Consider the following 22743-nt stretch of genomic DNA (forward strand, 5'->3'; position numbering starts at 1 on the left):
CACACATCCTAAACACTTCTACAGAATCAAAGAAACGACTGGAGGCACACGTCAGACACAGGATCTGCACACGGTGCTGATGGCTCCCTGCAAATGTAAAGTAACAGCAACGTTTCCATCTAACAGATCTTCATCCAGCCCTGTGAGGATGTTGTTTTAGAAAGTGTCATCACAGAGTACTTTATGAGCCATCGCTTATCCTTCCAATGTAACACTTTAGTTAATGTAATAAGTTGATTTTGAAAATAGAAATGTGGTTTTGTTCTTTAAAAAACAACCCTTCATATTCCATGGGATTTTTAAGTATTATGGAAAATATACTAATTTGCTATTATGCCAAGAGTTGCATGAAAAGAATGACACTACTCATATGTGTTCATTAAATGTGAAGCTGATGCTTAGCTGTATGCTTAGCTTATACAGACAGACTGGAAGCAGGGGGAAACTGCTAGCTAGCTATGAAGTCACTGCCCCCATCCAAGCAATAGTAATAATAATAATCCTGCACTTTTTTTGTACGTATTAAACAAATGCGATACAATATTATAATAATTGAGGTGCTGGTAACCTGATTTTGTTACCATAGCAAAGAGCCAGAATAGCTGTTTCCATTCTATGACTAAGCTGCACCATAAGACACCACAGGACAGTTTCTTCTCCATTAATCAATGCTCAATATTTCTAACGTAGCTGTAACAGAAGCATGTTGTATTTGCTCTCCAAAATTCTTTTGCAATCCTCTTTAAGAACTGTAATCTTCTGTAAATGTCCAAATACAACACATCTCTTTTTTTCTGGCTCATTATCACTGTCTCCATCTGCTCTCCACCACTACTGTGCCATTAATGATGTAATCCACAAAATACACTGTTGTGTGTTTTTGTAATTATAGGTAAAAGGCCAAACAAGGAGAGGAACTTTCCTCCACATTCTTTTATCACTGGCATTTCGGCCCAAATTAGCATGTCGTCCGACATCTTCAATTTGCATTACTACACGGCAGACAACGCCTCCCTCCCATCCTTCACATTATCAGTCTTTGTGTCAAAACAAGATGAATGCTTCTCCCTCTCTCCCTGCAGAGTCCTTATCTGTGATTCCAAGCACCGTCCTCTCTCCTTCCTTACCTTTTTCAAGGGTGTGCAAGACTTTTAATTATGGAGAATCCCATTTTTAACACCAAAGAGTTCCATCTTAAAAGACATGTACACCTAATAAAACACTTAGAACAAGACTGAAGCTATAAATGCTAATAAGAGGAAGCTTTCAGAAGTTAAATGAACTTGTAAGAAAAAGCCAATCAAGATTGTTAGAATCAGAGTATGATGAGAGTGTGTCTCTACTCTGCATTCACACACTGGATTCCTGACTCCCTAATAAGGCAGTTGGATTAGTTATACACACAACAAGCTAAGCATCCACAAATCAACATCTGCTCTTGCTAGTTCTGAGAGAGAGGAGGCGGACCGAATGCAGCGTGTGCATTGCACCATGGGAGGACCAAATGGCGTCATTATGGACGTTGTCCGCTCCTTCAGTGCCAGACAAACTACTTTCATCTTCCCAGAAACCAAGGCCTTCTTCCGTTCTTGTGTCTTTAAAGTGTATTGCTCCACAGACTGCTTTTCCCTAGAGGGTCGGTTGAATTCCTGTTCCTCTCTTAGCTTTTTGTGATGAAAGCATTTAGTCAGATAATCGGTTGAGTTAAAATGAACATTAATGTGATTATCACCATATCTAATCAGTTTTACCTCAGGCTGACTTTGTGTTGGCTCAGAGCTCTGCCTTCAGCTGGCAGCAGCACAATGCATTATGGATCAAGTGTGTGATGCTGACAGCACAGCAACTAAACACACACACTTCACACATGAAATACCCAGCATCTCAAAGTACACACGGTTGTTCACTAGTCATCCATTTATGTATCCGTTATACACAGTGATACATGGCTGTGCTTACTTCACTCATCTCTAGCAGAATCCCATCTCTCCTGGTTTCACTTAACAGCCTGTCAACCTCCAACCATGCCACCACATCTCTTTAATGGTGTCCACTGACACACAAACACGCACACAATCAGCCACTGGAGACAGCACATCTCCGTCCATCTTCTTTGACACAACAAAGTCACGTCGTACCATAATGTTTCCCACCTTTTGATTAAAGTGGAGAAATTATACCCAGATTCCCAGATTGAAGGCTGATGGGTGAAACCACAAATTTTCTCTGTGTGTTTGTGACACGCACACACACACACACACACACACACACACACACACACACACACACGCACACACTGTGTAAGAGGAAAGTGTGGAATAGCCCTGGGCTGGATTTACCATGATTTGATGGTGACCTGAGCAGATCATGTCACCTGTCCACACTGATCTCCACAGCTGTCGGTGACCCTGGACAGGTCAAATGTCTTCCCTGTGTGTGTGTGTGTGTGTGTGTGTGTGTGTGTGTGTGTGTGTGTGTGTGTGTGTGTGTGTGTGTGTGTGTGTGTGTGTTTGTGTGTGTGTGTTTGTGTGTGTATACATGCTCTCTGGTATGACACTATACAGTCATACAGCCTATCCCCTCCCTCACAGTCATCTTGTCCTGCTGCTCAGATGTTGAATATATTTAAATGTGGGAGTAGTCAGCCAGCAGGGAGTGTGTTAAAGGCTGTTATTGTCTCAGTGTGGGCTGCTTCCTGTCTGACCCCGACTACTGGACTTCACTTTAACACTGCCGACCAAGACAAACAGGCTAATTCTGGAATAAAGCTCCATCACAGTGCTATCAGGCGGCCCAGCTTTTTCCTCCCTGCAATGATCCACACAATGCAGAGGAAGTATGTTTGAGTGTGAAGGGGTGTGAGGTTGTCTTTCATTTTTTTGTAGACGATGTTAACTTTTTCTTTTTGCATAAAGATTGTTCTTCTAATGAACGAAAGCAGAACCGTTTGAGACCGTTGCTGTTAAGTTAGAGTCGTAACTTATTTTGTCTGAAGCTGGATTTGAAACGAGGTGCCATTGTTTCCGTCACCTGATAAGACTGATCTGTTGGATGGACGAGGTTGGCTTTTAATCAGCAGTATGTGTTCAATAAGAGCCTCAAGCTCTGTCAATGGACACATTTCCAGTAACTTCCTCTCTCCAGTAGTTCCCATGGTGTCTTGATCAGATGGAAGGCAGCTCCAATTAACCAAAGTGTTCTGTTCTTGCTAAAGGCTCAGCTGCTATCAGAAACCTGAACATCACACTGGCACATGAATACTGCTGCATACGAATATGAGAACAGAGATATGTCCGTTCAGCACAAAGTATAGCTACAGTACCATCTTTCTCAGCACTAAAAACAGCAATATTGCAAGTAAGACAGGATTAATGTTTACACTATAACATGATGTTTGTGCGATTATGATCATTGTGCATGCTGTTGTTCTGAAAACAACAGGAAGTTAGAAATTATAGTCAGATCTTTTCTATTATAATTTAGCCTGCTTCCCAACAATGGACTGCTTTTATATAGCGCTTTTTCCAAACTTTACAATCACTCAAAGCGCTTTACACACATTCATACAGAGTCAGAGGCTCCATAAAAGGTGCATAATCAGTAGTGATAACCATTCACACACACTCACACACTGTTGGCCATCGGGAGCAATTTGGGGTTCAGTGTCTTGCCCATTTCGACATGACTGCAGGAACCGGTGGACGACCGCTCTACCTCCTGAGCCACAGTTGTCAGGCTTTAAGGATTAATCCTCCTGGAACCATTAATATCTGTAAAAAATGGTTTGCCAATCCATGGATTAGATGTTGAGATATTGTTGAGATATACCCTAACCCTAACCCTAATGATGCCACGGGGTGGGAAATATCCCACTGCTTAATAAACTCCGGTGTTTCCTATTACACAGGACATTTAATGAGAAAATATATTCGTAAAGACGCCCGGAGTGCTTACTTTGATGTTTAATGTTGGATGGCTGTGATGTCAGCATCTCTGGTTGAGCTTTCGCTGCAGGACCGCAGGTTTCCACCCGGCGCCACTGCGCCACATTCCGGCGCCCTGGCTTCATACAAAAGGTTAAGAGGTTGCCTAATTAACTTCAGGTTCGCTATTAGCATTGTGTTTAGATCCAAAATAGTTTGGTGCGCACACTGTCACACATTAGGAAAAGACAACAGGACCTCCCACACAGTGAAGGGGACATGTTGCAGTTAGTGTACAGGATTACTTCAGACAGTACAGTGTTGGGGATGTGTACGTGTGTGTATCGTAGTTAGATGGCAAGCCATACACATAGAAATAGACCTACAGGACTGTCTCAGAAAATTAGAATATTGTGATAAAGTTCTTTATTTTCTGTAATGCAATTAAAAAAACAAAAATGTCATGCATTCTGGATTCATTACAAATCAACTGAAATATTGCAAGCCTTTTATTATTTTAATATTGCTGATTATGGCTTACAGCTTAAGAAAACTCAAAAATCCTATCTCAAAAAATTAGAATAGTTCCTCAGACCAAGTAAAAAAAAAATGTATAACAGCAAAACAAAATCAAACATTTGAAAATGTCCATTAATGCACTCAGTACTTGGTTGGGAATCCTTTTGCACGGATTACTGCATCAATGCGGCGTGGCATGGAGGCAATCAGCCTGTGGCATTGCTGAGGTGTTATGGATGCCCAGGATGCTTCAATAGCGGCCTTTAGCTCATTAGCATTGTTGGGTCTGGTGTCTTTCAGCTTCTTCTTCACAATACCCCACATATTCTCTATGGGGTTCAGGTCAGGGGAATTGGCAGGCCAATCGAGGACAGTAATGCCATGGTCAGTACACCAGTTACTGGTGGTTTTGGCACTGTGGGCAGGTGTCAGATCATGCTGGAAAATGAATTCCTCATCTCCATAGAGCTTTTCAGCAGACGGAAGCATGTAGTGCTCTAAAATCTCTTGGTACACAGCTGCATTTACTCTGGGCTTGATGAAACACAGTGGACCAACACCAGCAGCTGACATGGCTCCCCAAACCATCGCTGACTGTGGGAACTTCACACTGGATTTCAAGCAACTTGGATTTTGCTCCTCTCCAGCCTTTCTCCAGACTCTGGCGCCTTGACTTCCAAATGAAATACAAAACTTGCTTTCGTCTGAAAAGAGGACTTTGGACCACTCTGCAACTGTCCAGTGCTTCTTTTCCATAGCCCAAGTCAGACGCTTCTTCCGTTGTCTTGAGTTCAGAAGTGGCTTGACCATGGGAATACGGCTATTGTAGCCCATTTCCCGGACACGTCTGTGAACAGTGGCTTTTGATACCTGGACTCCAGCTTCAGTCCACTGTCTTTGAAGCTCCCCCAAATTCTGGAAGCGACTCTTCTTCACAATGCTGTTAAGGCTGCGGTCATCTCTCTTGGTTGTGCAGCGTTTCCTGCCACATTTCCCCCTTCCAACAGACTTTTTGTGGATGTGCTTTGAAACTGCACTCTGTGCACAGCTTGCTCTTTGAGAAATGTCTTTTTGTGTCTTACCCTCCTGATGGAGGGTGTCAATGATGGTCCTCTGGACAGCAGTCAGATCAGCAGTCTTCCCCATACTTGTGATTTAGTTTACTGAACCAAGCTGAGTGTTTTTCAAGGCTCAGGAAACCCTTGCAGGTGTTTCGAGTTAATTAGACGATTCAAGTGATTCGTTGAACACCCTACTAGTATACTTTTTCATGATATTCTAATATTTAGAGATAGGATTTTTGAGTTTTCTTAAGCTGTAAGCCATAATCAGCAATATTAAAATAATAAAAGGCTTGCAATATTTCAGTTGATTTGTAATGAATCCAGAATGCATGACATTTTTGTTTTTTTAATTGCATTACAGAAAATAAAGAACTTTATCACAATATTCTAATTTTCTGAGACAGTCCTGTATGCATGAACACACACGCAGACTTCAGACTACAGATACAAACACACACATTGCTGACCCTCATGGCCTCACACAATTTCTGTTCCCCTAATTAAGCAGGTGCTTCCCTCCTCCTCTCCTCTCCTCTCCTCTCCTCTCCTCTCCTCTCCTCTCCTCTCCTCTCCTCTCCTCTCCTCTCCGTGTATCCAGCTGATGAGTGGCTGGTAGTTCTGCAGCTCGAAGACAAAGATGACACATTCCTCTCTCCAAGAGTCCCACACTGCTGTGTCTCTCCTTTAATTATACTGGAAAGAACGGCAATCGCACCGTTATCAGATGATGAGCTCTGCCTCTGTCTCTCGCCCTGAGCCCTCTCTGTGAACGAGAAGCTGAGTGTGTGTGCATGTGTTTGAGTACCCTTGTGCTTCTATGTTTGTGAGGACCAAATGTCTTCATAACAATAGTAAGATTCAGGAAAACATCAAAAGTGATATTCTCCCTTTGATAGGATTACTTTTGCATTGTTTGTACGTGAGAAGTGAGTAGAGCATATTGTTTGGCAGTAAAGAGGCTCACTGACGGCCGAGTGTGTTAATCCTACCGTGCTCTGTGTCACACGTACCTTTACTTATAGGATACCTGATGATTTACATCTTTCTCCCAAGTCTGCGTTTGCTTTGCAGTTTCCAGTTTTTTGTTTTTTTTCAATATTCATCTTCATCCTTAATTTCCTCGTAAAATACGTGAGTATCACACAGATAGATGTGCATGCTCATCGCTATAGTACTGAAATATATCTACCACCATACAGTACATCCACCTTTTTCAGGTGGATATTTGCAATATGTTGTCTGTCTTGTTTTTCAGTTTTTTAATTGTATCCATAGGCAGTGCCGGTTGCTTAGTGTGATCTTAATGTGTGCTATTAAATATTCACACAGTGTATGCATACTTCTTCATGTTCAAAGTAAAGGGTGAACGTAAAAGCCTTTTCTGCATATGTTATAGCTGTGAATGTGCGATGTTAGGTCTGATTCAATCATTCAGGGCTGAATATAAAATAGTTTTCTGTTATCATGAATGCTTAACTCATGTCCAGCACATACAATAACTATGTTACATTATATGTTATGAGTGGTTGGAAAGCCGTGCAGTAAAACAAGAGGGATCTGAATTTGAATGGAAAATCAAATTCAAATACTTGGTATTGACTAGCAAGTATTTGAATTTGATTTTCTATATGAGGGATGTGAAGAAATAGATTGTTAGGATATGAACAGATAATGTGATCTAAACAGATAACAACATCCGATTTGTAGCAATATTCCCACTGACCTGACACACCACTTCCTCACACACACATACACACACACACACACACACACACACACACGCACACACACACACACACACACACACACACACACACACACACACACACACACACAGGATCTCCGATGTTCATTCAGGATAAAGTCTGTTTAGAAAGCATTTGTGTTCCTTACAACTTCAGATCTCATCTCCTAACCGTCAGATTCAGAATGTTTCTTCAGTAACAGACTCATCATGTCCCAAGCAGCAGAACTTTCAATGCCGCAGATTTGACTAAATACAAAGAAACAGACTTTAGTCTAAAAACATGGAGCTGTAGATAGTTAAAGATGTAATAATCTTCATCGTCCTCAATATGGTTTCATCAGTTTTCACCAGATTAGCTGTTTACATTCACACATTCACATTCATTTCCCCACTGTTAAAACCTCCTGTTTTATTTCCGCTATTCATTTTCCCTCTGGCCAGTTAACACAGCTTTATATAGGCTTAGACATTCATCTAAATATTAACAACATGGCTTATATTTCATCTAACTCTTATACTTATGTACTTATATACACATATTTTCTGCCACTTTGATGACAGAAAAAGCACCATTCCAAAGTCCGATCTGGTGGAATTGGGATAAGAGGTCCCATGAGCTGGTTCAGTAGTTTATCTCCATGAGCGAGTAAGGCATCACGTTTCCACCCAGCCTCCAGAGAGAGTGCTCAGTGGTCCTCCGTGGGGACATCTTCTTCAGCACTGAACTACTTCTCCAACGATCCTCCAGATGAAATCATCTCCTCCTCTTCCCTCTCTCTGTTATCGCTCTTCTTCTCATCCTGTCATCTCTTCACTCTTCACTCAGGCTGCTCTACAGATGGATTTATTCTTTTACATATAAGATTAACAGATGTATTTGAAATTAGGATGTAGAAATACATTTAACAAGATCTTACCTTTGACATTCTCATTTTCCATCTACCCCCCCACCCCCCAACCACTCTAGCAGTTTCCTCTAAGTGGCTGATAACGCTCTGAGGAAGCGACCGACCCACTCCACCCATCTTTTTAGCATGAAAGACGTTAGATCAGCTCAATCTCATCAAAGGCTGTTTGACTACTGCTTAATCTACAGTGAGGTGAAGTAAACGGGCTCCATCTGAAGTGTTTCCTGTAATTAGATGATTTGCGCACACAGCAAACTATTTTCATCAAGGAAAAGAACCGGCTCTGTTGTCCCTCCACGGTGCTCGGAACACCAACTAACTCATGTACAATACACACTTGGAGTTTATTTCGGAATGACATAACGCTTCCATCAGACTTCAACACTGATATGTTGCCTCAAGTCCTTAACTACACACAAGTTTGAGCTGTGCTGTTTTTCTGAATTTAGCACAATGATGCATGAATAATGTGCGGCTAAGTTTTCATTCATGAACATCTTCAGTGCATCTGAGTCATTAGAAGTCAATGTTAATCTCTTCAGTGACGGAATAATGAAAGAAATGAAGGTTGTACTCTAACTCTAACTGTAAGGTTGTAAGTTTTGCTTGATTTTACTTTTGTTGATCACTCCGCTGCTGCCAGGAAATAGATTACTGTGGGTAAATAAAATTGCATTAAAAAAGTGTGTGTGTGTGTGTGAGAGTGTGTGTGTGTGTGTGTGTGTGTGTGTGTGTGTGAGAGTGTGTGTGTGTGGGTGTGTGTTGTCCCTATTGTTTTACATGTTTAACTATTATCTAACTTTATTGTTACTACCTAGCACTTTTCCCAATCAATTTTTTTCAGGAGTTCAGAACAATTGATTTGAAACAGTAAGCAGAGCTCAAAGGAGTGCTGATGTAACTCAGCCCTCATCACAGTGTACTGATATGCATATTATATTAGGGGTTGGGGGGCTCTGGGTGCCCTGACAAAAACATTAAGGGGTGCTGTGGTATAAAAAAACGTTTGTAAAGCATTGCTGTAAGCCTGGTATCATACACCCTTCTCCCTGCTGTACATAGAAGTGCTCTATCTATACCTGTAAAGCAGGGGTGGGGAACCTCCGGCCTTCGGGCCGTATACGGCCCTCGAGGTAATTTGTGAAACGCACGCAAAACGAGTGGAACGTGTCATCACGTGGTCACGTCATGTCAAAAAACTTCAGTATTAAACGAAACAGTCATTGACATCAGCGAACGCAGCATGGCGAGTGTAAAACAGAGAAAGGTGGAATGTCGCACTTTCCAGGAGAAATGGACAAACGATTATTTCTTTGTGGAAGTAAAAGCTAGTGTGCCTAGTTTGTGCGGTCGCGCTTGTGGTGATGAAAAATAATCTCAAGCGTCATTGCATTACGAAACATGTTGAACTGCACGAGCTGAAAGGACGAGTGCGTTTGGATAAAGTTAACGCTCTTCGGCGGAGTTTGGCCCAACAAGCAGCTCTCTGCAGAGCGTAACATACAAATATGGAGAGATAGAGAGGTAGACCACCACACCAAGAACAGAATATTCCACCACTACTATGTGCAATACTCACTTTATTTATGATCAACCACTTGGTACTTATATTATTTTTTATTCTATTTAATTATTGTTTACTGCCTTTTTACTTCATATGTTATTTTGCTGTGACAAGAAACATTTCCCCGTTGTGGGACTAATAAAGGATTGCTGATAAAACAGAAAGATACATGGATAAAAAAGTTGCTTTTTTGCACAGCATATAAGAAAAGTGAAATGAATGGGCTGTGTCTTAAAAAAATGTGCAGAGGTTATGAGTTCAATAATTGGTATGGCCCTCGAAGGATGTTGTAAAAGATAAAATGGCCCTTGGTAGGGAAAAGGTTCCCCCCCCCCCTGCTGTAAAGGAAGATGAATAAGAGCCACCTAACCATGAAACACCTTGTTAAACTAGAATTAGTCAAGTCCCCCCATTACTTCCAGTGAGACCCTTCCAGACCTCATTACTCCCTTCATTTAGTTCACACTGAACCAACTGGCTCCCATCTGCCCTGCCATCAGTCACCATGGAATATTTAAAGCCAATCTTCATGAAGCCTGCAGAGTGGATCTCAGAGCTGCCACACTGGGGAAGATTAAGCCTCACTGACCAAATGAAGAGTGAAGAGTGAATGTTATGAGTGTGATTCATGTGGCCTTGTTCATTTCTCTATTTATCCCTCCATTTTCCATCTCTCCATACATCCATTCATCTTTTCCTCTGGTGTGGTGCACTCTCATCGGACTCAGGGAGGATTTCTCTTCTTAAAGCACTTGGCATGTAATAAATGCACCCATCTGATCAGGCTAAATCATGAAGCGCAGCCTACACTAATGAGGGCTGAAGATTTGGATCATTTTCCACAATGAAATGTTGATGTCTGGGTGATCCCTGCTGGGAAGTCTTGTATGCACACTACAGGTCACACATAGCATTTTTACAACAAAGTTTTCTTTTCCCACAATACTGAGTAAGCATGTCCACGCTAAGCTGCACTCACCAGCAACACTGGAACCTCTTATGACCTTTGGTCTCACAAAGACAGTTGAAGGAAATTTTTTTGGTTATATGCTTATTTGGTTTCTTGTCAAGAGTTAGATGAATATATTAATACCACTCTATTTGTCCGTCAAATAAGAAGCTACAGCCAGAAGAAAGGCTTAGCACAAAGACAGATCAGGTCAAGATATAGACCTGCACATAACCCCTATAAAACCAAAAGGGATTAATCTAACAAGATATGAGATGTCAGAGAGCTTTAGAGGTGCTGGTAGGTGGATTGTATTACTGTTGGATAGAGCCGGGGTCGCTGTTTCCCCCTGCTGTCAGTCTTTATGTTAAGCTCTGTTTAGCATACAGACATACGTAGTATCAATCTTCTCATTTAACTTTGGACAAGAAATGAATGTATTTCTAAAAATATGGAGCTCTTCCTGTAGTGCTCTGTCCTAGCAATACATTCATTCTAATTACACAGGTCCAAACATTAAAGCCCCGCTCGCTGTTGCTTTAAGAATACAAGTCGTTGATTGTGTTGTCCTTCAAGACATCTTCCTTCTCCCAGAGATTTTTATTTGATTTCAGGACACCCATTCCTCCATCCATCCCTCCTCCCAGAGACTTACAGCAGGCTCTGAGTGGAGTCTGTTACGGGCTTACTGCAATCACCAGAGAGCTGCTCCACACTGACTCAGTGCCTTTATGTTTAAGCCTCTTTGTGTCATCTCCACATGTCCACTGATCCAACTATCCATCCATCAGCCAACACCTAGACAAGAGGTCTGCTTCTCACTGCTACACATCTTCTTAAGGTCTGAAGAGCGATTGACACAATGAAGCTCTTCTTCGTCTCTTGTCCTTCCTTTCTCCTCCTTTTCAGCACTTTTCCTTCTTTCACTCTTCATCTTTTTTCATCTCCTTCCTCACCTCTATCTGTGTCGTAATGACTTGATTGCCACGACTCTTTATTAGAATCAATGTTCCCTAAGAAGTACAGCCTACACATTCTGCCTCTCTCATCACTTCTCAGCTTCGTCTGTCTCCACAGCGACAGAGAACCTGACACATACACCTACTCTCTTTAGAGATCTCTTTACGTGGTGTATTGTTGCACTTCTAATTGCAGCTGTGCCGAGAAAGCTTCAGAGGTGTCTATTATAAATAATATTCATTTAAAGGAATTTAATCTTAGAGCTGTACGTTTATTAAACCCTGCAGGGAAAAAACAGCTTGTAATCTTATTTCCAAAGCAAAACACGAGTTTGTTTTGTATATGTATATATATATATATTCATTTAATATTAAAGTCGCTATAATCAATATTTTTGACAGATGTTCTCACCTGCAGCTCGAAGCTTCATAATGAGTTTCAGCTCATTGTTTATCCGTCCGACCCACAACTTCCCTCTCAGCTCGCATCAGCAGAGACCAGCTGTGAGCACAGTGCAGCACAACACAGATGTTTGAGAGCTTTGAATACGAAAACCTTTACTCGATTATTTTTAACAATCACACCGCATCGATCTGCCGTCTCTCTTTAGCTGCTATCCGACTTGTTCACCATTCTTTGTGTTACCCCCCTAATATGCTGAGTATTAATGCAGTTCAATTTAAAGCAGCACGAGGGAACTTTGCATGTTGTTGGCCCCAAATAGCAACAAGCCTGAGGCAACTTTGTGAACACTGAGGACATTAATACCTAGAAGTCATGTACCATGACATTAGTAGAGCAAGTTTCTTCTTTGTGGTGTCTAGCTGGTGCAGACATAGTGACAGAACACTACTTCACACTTAGACTTTGGTCTTACATTTGATTGCATCACTTCCTGTGAATGGAGAAACATTCTCTTTAGTGGCAATTGTGGCACCAAAAACAATGATACCAATTAGTAGGAATGTCTTTCTATCCCTGTTGCAGTGCAGTGACGAGGGATAATACTGTGTGCATGGTTCACGTGTCGCTTTAAAATCACAATTTCTGGACGGCAGTGTAGTGGATGAAGAGTGTTTGTGCATGTAAGTGGTTCATTAGCTAGACACTCTGGTTAGCTGAGAACAACACACTCATAAACCTCATCAATTCATAAAGATGTGCATGCGCATGCCACATATCTACATTGCGTGCTTTCCGATGAACACACACACACACAGCTGGCAGCCATGTGAGGCTGATCAGGATTGACTGAGGTACATATTTAATCAATTCTGGAATTATTAAAAGGAATATTATTTGAGGGCAAGGATCTGAAAGACAAAGAAGAATCCTGCCTATAGGAGAGATGTGAGAGATACAAAGAAGTAAAGTGGAGTGTGTGTGTGTGTGTGTCGCCTCCTCTTATACTATATTACTATATAATCTCTGTTATGGTTGCTGGACAGAGCAGTAAAGGGCAGATGTACACTTTCAGTTTACTGATAGCATGATCCAAATCATTGTTTCTAGCAAAGGACAGAATGGCATGCAGTTGAGACAAAACATTTTTTATTGAATTAAAAAACATGTCTCAGTCAAATATGTACTGACAGTGTACGTGAATGAATGTACATCATTTCCCTGACTGGTGAAACATTACATAATTTTAAGATGGATATCACCTATAAAATGATTTTCAACAGAGCAATGTGTAAATATAGACATTTAACTTTTGTTTCTGTGAGTAGCAGATGTGTGTTGGCTCTCTGCTGCCCCCCGGTGGCCGTACAGACACTCTAAATCTGCCTGAGAAGTTCATTTCAGGCTGCTCCAGATACATAACTGTCTTCTTAGTTTTCCTATTTAACAGCCTCAGGTGGATTCCCAAGCTTGTTCTTTGTATTTCATTTAGCTCAGTTAGATATTGATAGACTGAATTCAGTAATTAACTAAGGATTGAAGTTATTAGCAAGTTATTAAAGGTACTAATAATGAGATGAATCCCAGTAAAAACCCTTGACTGGTTGGCTGATAAACCAACAATGTATTAGTGACAAAGAAGAGGATGAGGCCATTTTTACTTTGTGTCCTTTAGTATGTTGTCTGCTCTGAAAATCACTGATCTTAATGTAATTTCTACTGTGGCTGTAGTGATGTAAATGAATACAGAGGTGAATATGTTGATACTGAGTGTTTTTTCCCAGAGGAACTGTTGTTGTTTTTTTGGTTGTTTTTTCTCTCTCACATGACTTATCAACGTCACATAAAGTCCCATATAATTCCCTTAGCTCAAATCTTTTCCAGATGAAAATGGAAAGCGCTGTGGATGGATTGTGTCGTTGTTCTGAACTCTCTTTCTGTGCCTGATGACAAACATCAATTTAGTAGATGTGTATTGTTGATTTTTGAAGACTTAAAGTGCTCTGCTGCATGGACTTTCTCCCAACTTTAGTTGGTAGGAACAGCATTTGTTATGATTTTCATGATAATGAATAGACTTGTGTTTGTATGTTGAGACGTGATGAACTGTTGACATATACTCTCACCAATCAGCATTAATTACTATATTTCTGATATTCTTAATGCATAGATTTTGCCTTATGACTGATGACATTCATGCAAGACTTTCAATGCTTAGTATACAATTGTGTTTAGACGTGGATTCTGGTATTATTATTTATGTCATAGTTATGAATAGTGAGGGATCAGATCATAACTTCTCTAAATATGTGTGCGGTGACATGTTTACATGACATGAAGTATTTAGTGTTATTGAATGAGTAATGACATCATATGAAATGCTCTCCTCCACCCAGGCATATGGGCCCAGATCCAGATGCCCCAGCCCAGTATTGAGGTGATCAAGGGTCAGATGGTGGTGCTGATGGCCTCGTACAACACCGGGCCGGGCAGTGACCCGAGCACCAACACCATCCTCTGGAACTTTGTCTCTGACAACACCCAGCTGGTAAGGAAGCGAATGGGAGACCCTACAAAACATCATATATGGAAAACATTGAAGTGATATTTGTTCATATCTTGTTCCATATTCAATATACTGCATTATGTACAGCCCAGAAAGTAAATCTTTAGCTATAATATCTGGGATTACAGTTATGAAGGATGTTTGCTTGTGCTCCTGCTGTTAATCTGGCAAAGCTCTTCCTTTGTAAACTCTTAGAAATTAATCCAAGACAAAAAAGGCCTAACGCATGCTTTTATATACTGTTATTTCTTTACTGCTTGAAAACTCCATTCTGTAGGTTTTCTGCGTTGGTTTTCTACGTTAGTTTTCTGCATTAATCAAGATAAACGTGTTTTTCCAAATCATAATATTTATGAAATCATGTCTGCGGTTCATCACAAAATTAAGCAGAGAGGTTTTGTGTGACTGTATTGCACATTATCTAGAGACCTGACCGTGACTCAGTTTAGTATCAGCTGAGCTCAGATTATTGGAGTGTACAGATGGACGACCCAAAAGAGGATCACAGTCAGAAAGGAAACAGGGGACAAGAGAACTCAGAGAGCTGGAAAAGACACAGTTGATTAAGTGAAGCTGGACAGCCATCCAGTGTGTCAGTCGGCTTTACTGTGATTTGTAGCCAAAATGATGAATAAAAAGAACAAACTGTCACTACCTCAAAGCCAAATGTAGATGCTACAATCTCTGCAGAGAGTTGTATGGGCATGTTAGTGATGAGGTAATCTCTTCTGACAAACTAGTTATTTGAAAATTTAAAAACCTGTTCAGTCCCTCACCCTATATCGTTTTCATTCTCAGTTCCATTCTTTGTGAACCTGTCGGAATCAGAATCAGAAATCCTTTATTAATATCACAACGGAAAACTTTACCTTGTTACAACAAAAGAACATATGAAGTAAAGTGGTGAGCACACAATAATAAAATAGAATACAAATAATATCAGTACAAAGTGCTTGATAAAAAATTGTAAAAGTGAATACTTGGCTTCACTTTCGGGAGCTGTCATGTTGTCCATCAGGAAAAACTAACTGATTATGAAAGTTTCTGAATTTCTCTTTTTTTTCTGAGCATGTATCATACATCCAACGGAAATATAGCATACAACATGTCTGGTGTTATATGGAGTACATTATAGAAGAGTTGACTGGCTCCTGGTATTCACAGAACTCACTAATACAGTGTGAACTACAGTAACAATTCAAATTCAGAAATATCAAATTTAATTAGTTTGTTTTTATTCTCTGGCTGAAAAGTTTCTGCCTTGTGTTCCAGCACCACATGGGTTTAGTTGATGGAATAACATTCACGTTTATTTATATGTCTACACGTACACATGTCTACACGTACACATGTCTACATGTCTACACGTACACATGTCTACACGTACACATGTCTACACGTACACATGTCTACATGTACACATGTCTACACGTACACATGTCTACATGTACACATGTATACACGTACACATGTCTACATGTACACATGTCTACACGTACACATGTCTACACATACACATGTCTACACATATACATGTCTACACATACAAGGAATTTGACTCCTTGTTTTTTAATGTAATCTAAATGTACTTATATAGAAATAGGCATAACAGCTAAAGATTAAAGGACAACAAAGCTGGATAAATAAAGTTAAAGCATAGACAGGACTATTATGTACACAAGTTTGTTAAAAATAGGTGAAAGTCTAGATACAAGTCAAGAGGTCTGCAAGTTGTGTAGCGCAAATAAATAAATACTGAATGATATGCATGGACTGGAGGATTATGAGCAGTATGTGCATATATACATGTCTGTATACTGTATATACAGTGTGGAGGATTTATACTGACAGTCACAGCTGCTGCACTAAAAACTGTGAAATTGTAATCTATAATAGAAGCAGTGCATGTTTTTGGTGTGAGAGGATTATTGGCAGTATATGACTCATTAAAGTGTTCATCAGAGTGATGGCCTGTGGGAAGAAACTGTTATTCTGTGTGGTGGCCTTCCAGAGGAAGCTGGAAAAGGTTGCACTGGCTGGTCTGCAGTGACCTCAACAGAAGGCTGGTTGGCACCAATGATTTGGTAGAAAAGGATACATGACAAATGTAGGAAAATCATATCTACACCAAACCACACAATGATGGACGTGCAGGAAGTTCATCCTCTGTTGGGCTTGTTTCCTTGCAGTGTGTATGTTGGACGCCCGCTTTAGGTCCTGGGAGACGGTGGCTCCCAGAAACCTGAAGGTAGACACAGTGTCGTTCAGTATGGGGAAAGGTTCCACGGTCGTCTCCACAGTTTTAAGAGCGTGTTCAGCTCCACGTCGTTCTTACATCAGAGGGCTCGTCTGTATGCACACTCATCACGTACACTGTTGTGCACAAATACTTGTTCTCGAACTGTGTGCTCACAAGACTTTTTTATTCCTGTTTCTTTACGTCTGACATCTGGCTCTCTGTTGTCTTGTCCAGATCATCTTCTACACCAAAGGCTCCACGAGCGTGGGCAAATCCCAGTTAGAGGGCCGCGTCGGTTTCTTATCAAGCATGCCCTCAGGCAACGTGTCGCTGTACATCAACAACACCCGGGAATCTGACTCAGGACGCTATGTCTGCCAGGTCATCATTCCTGATAATGCTGGCCTCACTGCTGAGCTCAGTCTGGATGTGAAGGGTAAGAACCAGATCCTGCTTGAGAAGACTCAACCCTACCTGCACTGTAGTTATACAGTACTTCAAATAAAAAACTTGACTAAGAAAGATTAAATTCCGTTGTATAATCTAACAAAATAAACATTCTGTCTGCTCTTGTCTCAGTCCCTCCTGCGGTTCCTAAGTGCTCTCTATCAGGGAAGCCGGTGCTGAAGGGAAATGTGACTCTGAGCTGCACATCCAGCTCTGGGAAGCCCATTCCTCTGTACAAGTGGAAGAAGACCAGTCCCAGCTCCGAGGTCTTCTTCTCACCCATGCTCAGTGAGTGCAGTCAGCACACTTATTCATTAGTGTTGTTCACTTGGACGTAAGATGTCTGTACCGGCTCCTGTTGTTGGAGCTGCTCAGCAAGGACAGGAGCTTTTTGCATGATTTTAATTGTGGAAATCTGTGTGAAGCTTCAGTAATGTTAGCAGAGCAAGTTTTGTCATAATAATAATACAATAAAGCATGTTCATAATGTGTCAAAGCAGTGGATACATCTGCAGTCTGATCTTGTGCTGTGTTGTGTGTGCATGTATATTCATGTGCATGTCCAAATATACATGGAATAATGTGTCTGCATGCCTGCTTGACTCTGGTTCAGATGAGAAGATCGGCACTCTGAAGCTGAGCAACCTGAGCAGCAACATGTCAGGGAAGTACGAATGCACAGCCAGCAACTCGGCCGGATCAGAGAGCTGCTCCATCAGCCTGGAGATCGTCACCTGTACGTAGCACACAAGAACACATGATATATAATAATAATGATAATATTAGTTGATTGTTGTTAAACTAGTGTTTGTATACATGTGACAATTCCTCATTTGAGTCATCCTCAAAAACATACATACGTATGCTGTGTAGAAATATGAGCTTTGCTGACATGTGATTATTGCGTGTCCCGTGATTGTTCCTGCAGCCACTAATGTGGGGATGATTGTTGGCGCCACATTGGGCTCAGTGATTGGCTTCATCTTCCTCCTCCTCATTTGCCTCGTTTTCCTGGTGAAGAGGCGGAGAGACAATGAGGACGACATGGCCAACGAAATCAAGTGAGTTCATGTGGATTACCTCCAAGTTAACACTGTATACATTTACAGAATATTTTATAATAAAAAACATGATTTCTAAAATGAAACTTTCCAAAACAGGCTGTCTGACGCTTTCCCAGAATCATATTTCATTTTTAGAAGGTGATTTAAAAAATAATTGTATCATTTTATTTTATAGCAACTATAAAGCAGGTAGTGCTCACTCCATGACCATGACACCTCCTAATTGTGGTTTAAACTGTTTGCTCTGGTTGCATTTGTACATTTGTACATTTTACAAGACGATAAAATAATAAAAATCCTGTACAAGACAAAGCCAATAGTAATATTTAACCCTTAGGAGTCGACCGTCACACCGGCGTGATCAGATCACGTGACCTGTTCACCTCTCTGCCAGTCTTTGTTTCATGCAAATAGACCCAGTAAAAACAGAGATACAATGATATAAAGTTGATACAGAAATATTTTTGCACAATGTAGCATGTGCCCACTCAGCGTGGCTTCCCGCCTATTCTGCACCTCACACTGACCCCCCAAAACTCTACACAACGGACAGCAGAGCAACACACAAAGTAAAGTCACAGAAGGAAACAGCAGCTCTCATGTTGCTGAGCACATAGAGCACGTAGACACATGAACTCTGGTTATATAGGTGAGGAAAACAAAGATACCAAACATTGACATGCTGAACATTTCTTAATGGGGTTTAGTAAGGCAGAATCAAAAGTATGAGAAAACAGCCAAATTAGTCCCGGACTCCAAAGGGCTACAAGAGAACATGTCCCTCCTCAGGCTGCAAACCATTACTTTCAATTTATGTGCAGATAAATAAAGCAATTCATTGTTTTGTCTTTAAAATGTGTATTTTGTCTGTCAAATGCTACATAGTGTCGCTTTAAGCTCCTGTGTGTGCTGTAAAGTTTAAACAGTACATTGACTGTCTGTCCTATCAACCTGCAGGGAGGACGCTCAGGCTCCCAAGCGTGTGTCCTGGGCCAAGAGTGGCATGGGTTCAGATATCATCTCCAAGAATGGCACCCTGTCTTTCATCGCCTCCAGCCCACACCATAAAGAGCCCTCCCACCACCACAACAACCACCACCACCTGCAGCAGTACCCCCAGCGCCCCCCCTCAGACACCGCCTCCATCATCACCGCCACGGGCAGCATGGCCGGATACCGCCCATCCCGCCAACACGGAGCCTCCACCCCAACCCATTACAGCTACAATAACAATAGCACCCTGCCACGTGGACAGACCATATCCTCTGAGGCCAGCACTAATGGGAACTCTCTACCCAGACCAGAGCGCTACACCCAGCTGCCCCAGGCTCAGGTGCTACCGCAAACCTACAGCCAGTCTCAGCTGCAGCTGCAGGCTGCTCCCTCCCCGCCACCGCTGCCCACCTCCACGGTCACAGCCTCCAACATCGCCCGCATGGGAGGGGTGCCCATTATGGTGCCCGCACAGAACCAGGCCGGATCTCTGGTCTAACACCCGGCAGCAAAAAACAGTGCTGTTGACAAAAACAGTGGAATGTCCCTTTACACTCTCAAAAAGGGTCAGCTGCTGATTTTTTTAAAAAGGGAAACGCTTTAGCTACTATTTAGCAAAGAAGTACAGTAGATGAATCAATCGATAGATCAAATTCACTTATAGATGCGCCAAGAAGCTTTCATGCCTGACTTTCAGACACAGACTGTTTTAAGTATACTCAAGTCTTTTATATTCTGTAAGCACTGTATACATTGCATCTACGTATGTATACCGTAGATATGAGTTTCATACATTTGTCAAGTATCTGCTTTTCTACTTTATCAATCAATTTCTAACATCGTATTTTATTTGTTTGTGGGGGGGATTGTTTTTTTTAGCTTCTAAATGTTGTAGTTTTTTCCTCCTGCCACACAAATTCCACAAAGTGAACAGCACATGGACCATGAGTGTGTGCAAGTCTTACAGATGAATATACAGATGAAGAGGGCTATGCAGGTCAGCTGTACCATCATCTGTATGTAAAACAAATACCTAAAGATAAGTTTAAGCACAATATATCAGTTAGAGGAGAGAATGTTGCTCTAAGTGAAGTCAGTGAGGAGGACTGGGTGTAATATGAAGATCTATTATAAATTATACAAGTTTGGCATCGGAAAGTATCCTAATCCTTTTTTTTGGCTTTACTTCTGTCGGTGGTTCAGCTTACAAAATGCTCTTAGACTCAATTCTTTAAACACAGATTAGCAAAAGCTTCTTATAATATTGAGCAATATTTAGAACTGCAGTGTGGTGACTTTGCTAATACATAAGTTCACACGTTTAATAATTTAAAGTTGCCTGCATAATTGAAATTGTAAATATGATATTTATTTTCTGAGAAATGTGTGACTTACAGCAGAGTATATTGTTGGCCACAGCCTGTATGGAACATATAATACAGGTCATATGTTTGACACTGAACCAAAGATATACAGTATGTAACGCTTCATTGTTTGGACATGTAGTTTATTTTCTAGTGTAGGTCAGCGGGAAAGACTGTTTAAATCAACATGACATGGAAGCATTTTGATTCGCTGCCAAAAGCCACAGACTTTAGGCTTTTTTCAGATAAAGCTCATTCCCATTTGAGTGACATTGCCACGTGATGGTAACAGGAAGCTGATGTGAAAGCGTTTTTCTTGAAGGTGCCTAGTTAGTGATCCGCTACCATTTCCCATCATGAGAAATGCACTATTTAATGAAACCTACAGAATATTCTAAAATATATGTTGGCTTAATACTACTAATGCTGGTTTCCATTTAACAAAAGTAAAATCAGTGCATATTTTTAATTTAAATAGCGTCATGTATTGCGCTGCTGTGGTGATCAGTCAGTATGAGTACGAGCAGCTGTTGCTGATCACACAGGAGATGACACAGAGGAAACTCTTATCACTCATTCTGACCGTAACAATGTCAGCTTAGCTTTTACATTCAAAACGTGTTCACTGCAGTCAGAATGTATCCAGATGGCTTCAGACGTAAGGCCCGTGTACACTGAATGGTTCAAGAACCTAACATGAACTGTGGTAAACAGCAGAGACGTGCCTTGACTCAATTATTTTCTAGAAAAGGATTTCCTTCTTAGGTATAAGAAGCCTTACTCGCATTTAGAAAATAAAAATGTTAATGTTAAATGAATTGAGTGTTTAGCCACAGTCTGCATCTGCCCTCCACTGGCCATCAGAAGACGGTACAGGGGGAAATATAACACAAAGACACGTTCATATTCCCTGTAAAACCATTCTGAAACTATTTGTATGTCCACAACATTTATCTTCCAACAGACATTACATTTCACAATCTCATCAAGTGTGGTATATAATTCAGTCTATTATCCTAATTCAATTCATTTCTCATAGTAAAGTGGTACACCAGATGGCAGCACATTCACTCTCAGACAGGAGGAGTGGTCGACGTAAATGTTAAACTTTACCCTCTTCTGCATACAGTTAAGGCAACAGCATTCTCTTTGACCTTACCAGCCTCCTATTTATAAATATTTATTATAAATGTTTCTGATTAACCAAATGAGAGGTCAAATTGGTATAAAGCAGAGCCACATGTAGCAAAGTGCCAGAAAAGGGAAAGACAAATCTCAAGCTCAGATCCTGGGAGGCCATCGCTGCTCCACCCTCTGGAACTCTCCACCTCAAACCCTCAGAGACTCCTCCTCACTCCACATTCAAATCATCACTGAAGACTCACCTGTTCAACACGGCCTTCAAACACTGACCGTCTCTTCTACTTGTCCTCCCTTTTTGTTTGTTTATATATTTATTTATTTTTGTATCACTCACTTGTTAAAGTGCTATACAAGTATATTGTATGTATTATTATTATTATTATTATTATTATTATTATTAAAGATTTAACACTTTCACATCAAGATAAGTTTTAAAGATATATGTCCCTTTTCTAAATATTCCTAAACTGTGATGTTCTAGTGAGCTTTAGGGCGGTGACAGCTAGGGAGAATAAATCCAGCGATCACATTTGATAAGTAGTTCTGCAGGTTTCTTTAGACTAGAGCCAACACACAGAAATCTTACAATTAACAAAGAGCATTTTGCAAAGTGTAGGGTGGAAGAATAACATGTATGGACATGTAGGAATGTATGATGTGGAAACTTGAAGCCTCCAGGTCACAGACAGTGAGACTGGACTCTACAGTGAAGTAGAAGACATGTGTCCAGGAGCTCCACTTTAAAAAAATACTGAGTTATTAAACCTGGGGCCTTATGGTCTAAACAACCTTTCTAATGCACATGTTTCTTCTTCTCCAAAAAACATCTGTCCTGCAGCAGAGTTAACCCCGTGCACAGCTCATCAGCATTGATGTTAACTGCTAAAATCA

At 40.9% G+C, this 22743-nt stretch overlaps 1 protein-coding gene across 2 annotated transcripts in view; it reads left to right on the forward strand.

Moving 5' to 3' along the window:
• Nucleotides 1-22280, forward strand: part of esama (endothelial cell adhesion molecule a) — a 54460-nt gene extending 32180 nt beyond the window's left edge. The window contains exons 1-7 of one of the 2 annotated variants that reach the window (XM_029448853.1): nucleotides 11395-11515; nucleotides 14433-14584; nucleotides 17076-17277; nucleotides 17421-17576; nucleotides 17902-18024; nucleotides 18217-18349; nucleotides 19310-22280. In XM_029448853.1, the coding sequence (XP_029304713.1) occupies nucleotides 14453-14584; nucleotides 17076-17277; nucleotides 17421-17576; nucleotides 17902-18024; nucleotides 18217-18349; nucleotides 19310-19844 (1281 nt within the window). In that variant the 5' untranslated portion in view covers nucleotides 11395-11515; nucleotides 14433-14452 and the 3' untranslated portion in view covers nucleotides 19845-22280. Of the gene's footprint in view, nucleotides 1-11394; nucleotides 11516-14432; nucleotides 14585-17075; nucleotides 17278-17420; nucleotides 17577-17901; nucleotides 18025-18216; nucleotides 18350-19309 lie in introns of those variants that run through there. The other variant, XM_029448852.1, reaches the window with a different exon arrangement.
• Nucleotides 22281-22743: the final 463 nt, after the last annotated feature.

The sequence above is a fragment of the Cottoperca gobio genome, chromosome 14 (genome assembly GCF_900634415.1).
Source record: "Cottoperca gobio chromosome 14, fCotGob3.1, whole genome shotgun sequence".
NCBI classification, from domain to species: Eukaryota; Metazoa; Chordata; class Actinopteri; order Perciformes; family Bovichtidae; genus Cottoperca; species Cottoperca gobio.